This window comes from Sinocyclocheilus anshuiensis, unplaced genomic scaffold (assembly GCF_001515605.1).
Source record: "Sinocyclocheilus anshuiensis isolate Anshui unplaced genomic scaffold, SAMN03320099.WGS_v1.1 scaffold782, whole genome shotgun sequence".
NCBI classification, from domain to species: domain Eukaryota; kingdom Metazoa; phylum Chordata; class Actinopteri; order Cypriniformes; family Cyprinidae; genus Sinocyclocheilus; species Sinocyclocheilus anshuiensis.
Window position 1 is genome coordinate 617,143 of NW_015546111.1, and position 10,819 is coordinate 627,961.

Consider the following 10,819-nt stretch of genomic DNA (forward strand, 5'->3'; position numbering starts at 1 on the left):
GCTCAGCAACCATTATAAACAATAATGGTGAGCTGCCACATCCCTGACGAATCCCCCTTTTAATTGGAAATCTTGTGCAGGTTCCATGACCAAGTGCTACAGAGCTATTTATTCCATTATATAACATTTCAATTAAATGTATGAATCTTACTCCAAAACCAAAATGCTGTAAGGTTTTCAAAATAAATGGATGCTCTACGACAGGGGTGCCCAAACTCGGTCCTGGAGGGCCGGTGTCCTGCAGAGTTTAGCTCCAACCCCAATTAAACACACCTGAACCAGCTAATCAAGCTCTTATAGGCATACTAGAAACTTACCAGCAGGTGTGTTGAGGCAAGTTGGAGCTAAACTCTGCAGGACACCAGCCCTCCAGGACCGAGTTTTGGCCCCCCTGCTCTACGACATCAAAAGCTTGATAAAAATCTAAAAAAAATCAGAAACCCACTCTCTTGAAACACTTCACTATAATCAAGTAAATCTAAAACTAACCTTATATTATTATGGAACGCAACCAGCATCTGTAAAAGGAAGTTCGAGCTTTACTACAGCTCGTGATATGATATGCTGGCTTTTTGTATTTTCTGCTCTTGTTTTGATTGAAATATCTGTGCAATGTATTTAAACTTGTACCACCACATTCATTATAGTAACTAAAAGCAAAATTAAACAAGTTAAATATTTAATAAAAATGAATAATAAGCAACAAAAAATAATTAATACAAAATATAAGTAAGTGTGTATGCAAAATAGCCACAAAGCATTTAAATCAGCACGTGGAATTAGGTATGAAAATTAAAAGATTCTATAATTTTTTCAAACATAGGCCTAGTTATAAGCATCAAGCAGTGAAATCAGAAATGAGTCACTGGCACTATAATATAATGAAATATTTTTGATTTATAGCACTTGTTGTTGTTACTTGTTGTGGTATTATTTTCAGCTGGATTATAGTCATGGATCTTGCCCTGTCCTGGACACACGCTCATCTCTCCACTCAGATAGCCCTGATAAATGCGCCGGGTCAACAGTTCAAAAACTTCTGCCACATTGTGGCCGGTTTTGGCAGGTATGCCGCTCCCAATTCATTTGCTAAATGTTCTACTTCATCTTGATTAACTTCTCACTCTTTTCTGTCACTCTTGTGTCCCACAAGTAGGTAGAACACAGTGTATGGATTCACAGTCTTGCACATCTCTACATGGCAATACTTAACGTAGCTGAAAGACCAGGTCAAACACCAGCAGGCATCCAGCTGGCATCAAGCGTGGGAAGATCTGGTCCATAATATTCCTGAAAAGGAAAATTCCATCGCATTGTGCATGATGTTAAGTGCTTTTAAGTGATTTTTAAAGATCTAAAAATGAAGGAAAAACACATTCAGCATGGCAAAATAATATTTTTTTTTTTATCTGTTTCTCACACAAAACTGTATGATTTCAAAAGGACTTGGAAACATTGCAAATAGATTCCAGAGTTAACCAACACACCAAAAAACAGACTTTATTGCCCAATTTTACAGTATCCAATGTCATAAAATGTAATTTAACTGTATTGTATTCCTAAATTAAGTCTTCTGGTAAAATACCTGCTGGGGGGGAAATGCACAGATTTTTGAGAACAAGTTAAAGACATTTTGAAGAGCATGCAGATGTTATATATTCTCTCTGCTTACCCAATCCATTCCTGACTGGGTGTATCCACAATCTGTATTTGTACTCTCACCCCAGGATCCATCTCTAGGATGTGATTGCTCAAGTCCACTCCAATGGTAGCACCTGTGCTCTCCAGATACAGGCCCTTTGCAGCGCCTCAGCAAGCATGTCTTTCCAACAGTTCTGCCTATCATGATCATTTTAAAACGGTACTGGAACTCAGTGCAATTTGTGACTGCTGATCCACTTCCACTTTTTGAAAATGGAGGAAGGGTATTACTGCTCCAGTATCCAACAAGATCTGAACAGAGAACCTAATAAATCATGAACGGTATTCAGAGAACTGCATTTACATTTTAAAGATAGTACATAAATATTCAGGTTTGAAACTGCTCATCTGTACCTCTTCATTTCTGAATAGAAAGTTTTTCCTGTTTGAATGTTGTTATTGTGTCGGCCTGGATTTGCTTTTTTACATCTTTTCCTGTTTATAGGTCCACATTGCAGGCAAATGGGAGGTATTTATGTGACAGGCAGGGTTTATACAAGAAAGGGAAGTATTTCTCAATAACCTCTGTTCTGAGAAAGCTGGTAGAAGTTCAGTGTCATGATGGCAGTATATCTCTGTGTGAGAAGCATTTACTGGATTATTTACTGTATGTGTGTGTGTGTGTGTGTGTGTGTGTGTGTGCTTGGCCTATTAATAAGTTTACAGACATATCCGTTGAAAGCAGTAATTTTTTCCATTTTTATAATATAAATAAAACGCTATTAAAGGCTGTACAGACATTTGACAACAAAAGTCCTTCATATCTTTTTATCGAATGGTTCACTTTGTTTGCAGATGACTCCAGTATGTGTTTAACTGTAATACTAGCCACACTGTTTTATTGCTTTATCAGATTTTATAGATACAGAAGCATAAAAAGTAAATGATAAGCCTTTGTACACTGTTTAATTCAGACACTTGGCATGAATGTAATTTGTATCAGGTCACCAAGGGTGGATATCCAGTGAAGTGGAAAAAGTCCATTATTTGCTTACAGAGAAGGGAGACAATTTATTTAGTATTATTGTGTTAGTCAAAGGCATTTTAGCATTTCCTTCACTAAACTCGACATGCATTTTTCTGAATGGAAAAAAGACTTTGTCTTGAGATTCCAAACGCAGCATCTGTAAAGAGAATTTGAAGGTTTACCCTGCAGATCATGAGTTGGAATCTATTGTTTTTTTTAGCTCTTTTGGGAAAATTGGTTGAATGTATTTAAACATGGTATAAGCTGAGCATACTGCATTCATCATATAGCTAAAAGCATAATCAAATATTAAAAAAAAAAATGTAATAAACATTTTAAATAAAAAACATGCATAATTAACAAATGCAAAGTAACCACAAAGTGCTTGAATGAAATCAACCTGTGAAATTAAGTATGGAAATGTAAGTTTATTTTAAAGCAAAAAAAAAAACCTGGATTTTTAATCACAACAGATGTTAGTTACAAAACAAAATTCAAGTCCATTTAAAAGAAACATTTCACTGGCACAACATCTACTTTAATATAATGAAATATTTGTGATTTATAGTGGTTTATGTCTTGCATATTTTTATTTTGTCACAATGCATGGCTACTTTAAATGGCCATCAATGGGAAAAATGCAGTCTCATGTTAACTTTATGAGACACAGCATTTGCTGTTTTCAGCTGGCTCATCTTTGTTGGTTTTGTTTTCATGGATCTTGCCCCAGCGTTCATGTAAGCGCACCTCTCCACTCAGATAGCCCTGATAAATGCGCCGGGCCCACAGCTCAAAAGCTTCTGCCACATTGTGACCCGTTATGGCTGAGGCCTCAATGTACGGCACTCCCAATTCACTTGCGAACTGTTCCACCTCCTCTTGATTCACTTCCCGCTCATTTCTGTCACACTTGTGTCCCACAAGTACAAAGAGGACAGTGTATGGATTCACTGTATTACACACCTCTGTGTACTGATGCTTAATGACTCTGAAAGACTTACGGTTGCCCAGGTCAAACACCAGCAGGCATCCAGCTGAATGAGGAATGTAAGGCTGGATAAGCTGACGATTCCTGAAAACATAACAGTTCATGAGGTTAAACAACCAGTGTGCATTAAGTGCTTTTATTTTTTATACATTTATATTTATTTTTTAAATATGAAAGTAAACAATTTTTTAAGCTAGCTTTTGTAATACAGTATAATATAGTCTTCATTATACTGTGTTGTCATTTTGGAGAATGACTGCTTTCATTTTTGACAAGAGTAATAAGGTGTGTTAGCGAGTACCACACACCTGTGTGAGTTTTCACTGCTTACCAAAATGCTTCATGACCAGTCGTATCCCAGATCTGTAGCTGTACTCTCACACCAGGCTCCACCTCTAGGATGTGATTGCAGAAGTCCACTCCAATGGTACAATTTATTTTCTCTGGCAACAAGCCATTTAAGTATCTATACAGTATGCATGACTTGCCCACATTACCGTCACCTATCATGATGATTTTAAAACCGTACAGGCACTCAGTACCATTCATGACAGTTGACATTGCTCCAGGATCCTTAAAGATTTGACCAGAGGAAAGATCAAATTATAATTGATATTCAGTTGGCTACATTTCAATTACATGCAGAGTTAAATCCACAATTCTTCAAGTTTTACATTTCAGACCTGTACCTGTTGGGTTTCTGAAGAAAGATTTCCTGTTTGAATGTGGTAGGGGTCAGACCTTCCAGTGCTGATTTGATTTGTGTATTTTTTTTCTGGTTAATAGAAAGTTGTCTTACAGGTTTAGATGACTCGGAAATGGGAGTTATGTGACAGGCGGGGTTTATAAAAGAAAAGGAAGTATTTCTCAAAAACCTCTGAAGATTGCATATATCCTTTTGTGTGTGTGTATGTAGAGAGAGAGAGAGGGAGAGAGATTTTTAATGTGCTTTTAAATTAGTTTTGATAGTACGCAAAACAACAGAAGAGTATTTTATCAACACTTCAGATTTGGTATGAAAAATGTCACAAGTTTATTGTATACCTACAAAAAAATGTAAAATGTTTTTGAATACTTTAGTGGTTTCAAATCACACAGACACAAATCCTCTTGGAGTTTATTCTGATTAGTTACAGATATAAAACACACCCACATTTACATTAAATAAAAATACACCGTTTCAGTGGTCACCTGAACAATACAGCTTTCCTTATAAAAGCACTTCTCCCATATCCTACATTTTTGTAACCACCCAAATAATCATTTCTTGTCACATGCTGATGCTATCTAACACAAGTTATGTTATAAACAGCAGTTTAACAGCACAAACATCACAAACTGGCTTCAGTAGGAGATGCCATGTTGGCTCAGAGTGGCTCATGGTAGGTATGCAATAGTGGTTCTACTGTCTGGGGCTCAAAGTAGATCACGCTAGCCTTATGTTGGTTAGTACTATGTGAGACTGGAGTACAGTACCCGTTTGAGATCACTCTGTGTGCAGGGCAGTCATATTGTTGTTGGCTCAGCTCTGCTCTTGTGCCCTGTGCGGATCGACACACAGGTTGATTCTGTCGGCTGACCGGTGTCAAGTCTGTGGGCATTTCACTGAAGGGTGTTGCATATTCTGGTTCGGCAGGTAAGGGATCGGCGTATTCGGGAAGTTGTCCGGGGGTGTCGTAGTGGTTGAGGGTGAAGGGGACAGTGTAGCCCTCTTCCAGTGGGGGGCGGAATGTGAGTCCCATCATCTGCCCACCTGCAACTACATCAGGCTCAGCATAGTCTGGAAACAATGGAGAAATGTTATAGAACAGAGGCCTTTAACCCTGCTCCTGGGGACCCACTGTCCTGCAAAGTTTATTTTCAACCTCGCTTCAGCACACCTGCATGTTTATTTTCAAGCAGTCTTGAGGAGCTTGATTAGCTGCTTCAGGTGTGTTTGATTAGGGTTATAGCTAAATTCTGCAGGACAGTGGATCCCCAGGAACAGGGTTGAAGACCTCTGTTATAGAAGTATGTAAACACTAACAAACCTGAGAAAAGGTGATCAGGAACCAACGTGAAGTAAACTACTGTATTCATTATTATGGAACATTTGACGACAAGAACAAACATCATGTTTAAATGGCTAAACACAGGCATTCCCAACCTTCCTTGTGATCTGGACATGTAAAATGATGTAATTGAATTAAATGATTTATTAGAAGTACACTTAGATTTTTTTTATTTTAATGAATAAAAACATTTAATGGCTAATTTTTGTACACCGCCCTGCACATTGAGTAAATTGTTATATTTTGATTTTACACATTTTAAATTTTTAGGGATTTTTATTTTTTATTAAATTAAATTGAGAAATTAAATAACATTTCAAATGTAAAATTTTAAGAATTCTACAAGATAATTAACATAAGATTTTTAATTAAAATATAATGATGAAATAAAAAATTAAAGATAATTTATAGTTATCACATTAATAACAACAAATATAAAATTGTATTTAATTAAAATCCAATTATATTGATATTTATATTTATTTATATGTATTTTATTCTTTTATTTTAATTGTATTTATTTTAATGTTAAAATAATAAAACTAACATGTTTAATTTTTCAAATTAAATTATATTAAAAACACTGTTCAATTATAGATCATTGCATACATCTTAATATATATTAAATATATAAATATATATAAATATAAATTTGATTTTAATGATAATATAAAAAAATAAAATAAAATAATTGCTGCAAACCCCTGATTAAGGAAAAATAACATTAATTGTAACAACTAACATAACATTTTCTTTCATTATAAAAAGTAATGAAATAGAATCAGAAATGTCTAACTTGTATATATTTAATGTTTTACATACATGTAAAAAAATCTACGATTAAATATTAAATTGAAAATATTTTTGTTATTAATTATTAAATTAAAAATAACAGTCTTTAAACACCTCAAATATCGACCAATCATATTCATGTTACAGTGAATAAACCCTCCCTTAGATTATCCTTCATCCCAAGAGCGTTGCCTTTTCCCTTGGCCAACTCATATCAAGGCATTAATGAGTTCCCACGTGATCCCACTGCTCACCCACTGCACTGTGTCCAGCAGTAGTTTGGGCTATGAAAGGGGCCCCACGTTTCCTCTCCTTCTCTCAGTCCCTCACTCACTCAGCAGGAATGCTAAGAGGGCAAAGCTGTTTTAATTGAAGCGACGTTAGAAAGGACTCTGATTGTCCTGACCACTGACCCTCTGTCCACCTCATCCCAGAACCCCTTACTGAAGGGTCTGTTGGCCAGTGGGTGGTGAGGAGGGTGTTCTTCTGCCTTGAATGCCCCTAATTTGGGCTCCAATTAAAGAAGCCTTTCAGGGAAGCACCGCCAACGAAAGAAAGCCAATGAGCAACTGCCAATGAGCAACTGTTGGGCAGGCGCGCATGGAGGAATGAGCTCAGAATTAAAGCCATTTGCTTGTCATGTCTCTTCTGAGTTGCACTGGCCGCTCAGCTGAGCAAAAGCACACAGAGTGGGGCGAGCGAACAAACGGGTCAGAATGACTACTTGGCTTTCTCTCTGTTTCCGTCCTGCTGTTTGAGCCACATTAACCCTCTTATTCACTGCTATATATTACTGCGATATCTGAGGGCTGTTGATCTGATTCTGAGAACTGTTGTACCCAGCGGCGTCCTCTCGACAAACACTGCCTTGTCTCGTTTGTCGTTTGAAACATTCCTTCATGAATTTCGGTATTCATTGCTATACTGGGTTGAAAAGCCCTGTGGATGTCTTACCATTGAGAGGAGGGTTGGGAAGAGCATCGTGGATGTTCCGAACCAGAGGGTAAGATACAAGCTCGGGGTTTGTGCATGGAAGCTTCTTCCCGTGGAAACCCTGACAGCCTTAAGCAGAGACAAAGAAAGTCAGTCAGGAAATACCAACAACATATGGAGACATGGAAAAAAACAGTGCTAGAGATACAGAGCAAAAGGTTACCTTGGTCAACACAGCATTTCTTTATTTGTGCATTTCTTTTTCTGAAATAAAAACACAGGTAAATATCACAAACCCTGTCAAGAATATGTACAGGCCATATTTCACCCCAAAATCAAAAGAAAGGACATAATACATTTCTATTTTCTATTTAATTTATTTCCTATTTAAAAAATTTAAAATGTATATAATATAATACAAATAAAAATTTTATTAAATTAAAATTAAATTAAACCAAATATAGCATGGGGACATAACATTAATATAACTAACAATAGTATATTTTTTTTATTAAAAAAGTAATGAAACTAATTTTAAGTGAAGAAAAATGATACAAAAGCATGTCCAAATATTGAGTATAGATTAACACAATCATTAATACAATAGAGCATAACAAATGATACAATATTTAATTAAAATTGAATGCTATTGATTTAAAATAAAAAAAAATTAAATACATTTTTTTTTGCAAACCACAGATTAAGATAAAATAACATTTAATATAACAATTTGCATAACATTTTCTTATAGAACAGTTATGTAATTTCCAATGTTTTATTCATAAAGGTTGCTGTGACAACCTGTAACAGTACTTGATTTAATAAAAATTTTTTTTAAGTAATTCTTTATAGGGAACAATAAGGCCTGGTTTCATAGAGAGGGCTTAGGTTAAAACAGGATTAGGCAATAGGTCAATTAGGACATTTAAGTAGTTTTTATAAACATGCCTTAGAAAAAAACATTACTGGTGTGCATCTTGAGACAAAACAAAGGCACTGACATATTTTAAGATCAGTCAGTGCAAGTTTCTTTCAGTTGAAAGTGTGTTACCTTCTCCACCAAATAAGCCCAGCTAAAAGACAACCCACACACAGAGCGGCTCCCAAAACCATGCCTGCCACTAATATCACTGCTTGACTGGGGCCTGAAGGGAAATAATAATAAAAGCTTCAGTCTTTAAAAACAAATCTACTATGAGTTTACACATTATGTTAGTATTCGCAATCATATTAGCAGATTTCCTCACAAATTCACCTCACCTGAGCTTCTTGTGACAACAGGACCTTCAGTGGGGAGTGTGTCTAGAGGCACAGTCTCCGTGAGAACTGCCTTCCCAGTATTCAATTCTGTTTTAAAAAATTGAGACAATTCATCACAGGTTTAAAAGACTAAGAATTCAATTCATTCTTACAAGATTTACTACAGTGCGCCTGGAATTTGACCAATATAATGGTCTTGTATTGTCAATATGTACTAGGAAAAATATTTAAACTGAAGTTGATGTGGCATAAAGGAACTTAAAAGAGATTCTGGGGCAGACCCTCACCATCTCCATTGGAACGGGGTCTGAGGGGGGCAGAAGGGCAGCCCAGCACTTGAACCAGTGCAGAGGCCCTTATATGCCACTTCTGGGGTTTCAGGAGGAGGTGGCGTGCTGCTACTGGAGGAATCAGACTGCTGAGTACCGTCACATGACCATCAGAATGGGCCTCAAACACCTTAAAATAGATAGAAAAAATGGTAATATGAAAATAAAAGATTACACAGCCCTGCATACTGAAAAATACTGCTGATTTGCCAAAAAATATTACCTAATAGCACGCACAATTTTCCCCCACAAAATAAGAATGTGAATATATTAGGTGTAAAATAATATCTTCAGAATCATTCATACATGTAAAGAAAAATCAGCTAAGAATTGAACAAATAGTTGTAACCTGGCTCAGAGGAAGACAGGAATAATGTCTTTGTGGACGTTTTTCTGGTATAATACAAGACGACTTCACCTTACAAATGTTTTTTGAAAGCAAAAATGCTACAAAATGCATATATTTTGTGAATAAGTGTGACATGGCACCAAACACAACATTCCAAAATTAGTAAGACACTTGATAAGATTTCATTCAGCCAATATGATGCAGGGTGGAGTTATTTTTGTCATAAAATAAATACCTAGCAATGTACATAAAAGAGGAACTATTAGGATCTGTTCACAAAGAATGCGTTCCTGTGTCCAATTGTGCCATTTATTAATTTGCTTTCCTATTTAAATGTGTAGCATTTTGTACCTTCTTATCTTTGCTCGATCCCGCTTTGTAGACTTTCCAGTTTTTGCGGTCTTTGCTGAACATGAGGGTGTAAGATTCAATGTAGTAATGTGGCGTACCCTTTGTTATGATGCCTGAAAGCAGATGTAAACATTTGATTTTTTTCTTATTGTGCTTCTGTAACCCTTACTATTGCTGTAATAGCTCAGCAGAGGTTTGCACAATGATTATTAGAGGTTGACCTCTGACCTGTGACACTACTCTTGTTCCACAGCTCAATCTCCATCCATGGCTGCTGATCCCCAGAGCTCGCAGCCCACTGAGATCCCTCGTGTCCTGGAGACCATGAGACCCTCTGACCTAATCTGTTCACCTCCTCCCACACTGAAGAAGTGTTATAGGCCACCACCGGTAGCTCCCTGTCACACTCTGAGCATGGAAGAGAACAGAACTTGCTCAAACAAGTAAAAATGATACTTTCTCACACCTCTGATATAATTGTTAGTTTTCAGTTGTTAGTGTTTATCTTCTAGCAGTGTATAATTGCAAATAGGCACAAACAGCATGTTGAAGGTGTGAGTATCATGTAGCAGGTGTAACTGTGTGTTAGTTAAACTGTAATTTATTCCTCAACACTGACACGCAGGCTCAATCCTGGTATTAGACATTTGCAGTTTAAGAAATACTATTAAAAATAAATTAATCCAGTGCAAAGCCTTAATTCAAGTCTATAGTTCTGTCAAATGTAATGTTACTAGATTAAATTAGCAATGAATTAAAATAATATCAATAGGAATAACTACAGGGAAAAATAAGTTATTACCTCTGTGGAAGACAAGCCGCTTATCTGACAAGGAACCGCTGTTTACAAAAAAAAAAGATTATTTATATGTATATATATATATATACGTGTGTGTGTGTGTGTGTGTGAGTGTAAAAAAAACATAATATTTACTAATATTATAAATTAATATTAATTTGAAAAAATCTAATGTTACTGTAAAATAATAAAATGGTACATTTACACTAATCATATCATTAGATAAAATACGTTTTATATATATAATTTTTTTTTTTTTTTTTACATGGAGCAGGAGCTTTTCTCATGGAGGCCACCAT

The 10,819-nt window shown here is 36.0% G+C and overlaps 2 protein-coding genes across 2 annotated transcripts in view; both read right to left on the reverse strand.

Moving 5' to 3' along the window:
- Positions 1 to 3,279: 3,279 nt before the first annotated feature.
- LOC107700724 (ras-related protein Rab-39B-like) lies at positions 3,280 to 4,205 on the reverse strand. The gene is made up of 2 exons (XM_016502489.1): positions 3,988 to 4,205; positions 3,280 to 3,740 (listed from the first exon to the last, which is right to left on the reverse strand). Exons 1-2 carry the CDS (start codon positions 4,203 to 4,205, stop codon positions 3,326 to 3,328), a joined length of 633 nt encoding a protein of 210 aa, XP_016357975.1. The 3' UTR covers positions 3,280 to 3,325.
- Positions 4,206 to 4,679: 474 nt separating this feature from the next.
- LOC107700721 (discoidin, CUB and LCCL domain-containing protein 1-like) overlaps positions 4,680 to 10,819 on the reverse strand; it is a 13,528-nt gene continuing 7,388 nt past the window's right edge. Inside the window, exons 7-15 of the mRNA XM_016502486.1 lie at positions 10,524 to 10,561; positions 9,950 to 10,129; positions 9,722 to 9,834; positions 8,980 to 9,151; positions 8,693 to 8,779; positions 8,484 to 8,577; positions 7,656 to 7,696; positions 7,454 to 7,561; positions 4,680 to 5,436 (exon numbers count right to left, since the gene is read on the reverse strand). Coding sequence (XP_016357972.1) covers positions 5,024 to 5,436; positions 7,454 to 7,561; positions 7,656 to 7,696; positions 8,484 to 8,577; positions 8,693 to 8,779; positions 8,980 to 9,151; positions 9,722 to 9,834; positions 9,950 to 10,129; positions 10,524 to 10,561 — 1,246 coding nt within the window. The 3' untranslated portion in view covers positions 4,680 to 5,023. The remainder of the gene's footprint in view (positions 5,437 to 7,453; positions 7,562 to 7,655; positions 7,697 to 8,483; positions 8,578 to 8,692; positions 8,780 to 8,979; positions 9,152 to 9,721; positions 9,835 to 9,949; positions 10,130 to 10,523; positions 10,562 to 10,819) is intronic.

What these genes read in the sequence shown, in the direction of transcription:
- LOC107700724 (XM_016502489.1), bottom strand. Translation starts at nt 4,205, where the DNA reads ATGAATGGTACTGAGTGCCTGTACGGTTTTAAAATCATCATGATAGGT. An exon ending in ACTGGTCATGAAGCATTTTG is followed by an intron (nt 3,741 to 3,987) that starts GTAAGCAGTGAA and finishes TTATGTTTTCAG; the next exon opens with GAATCGTCAGCTTATCCAGC.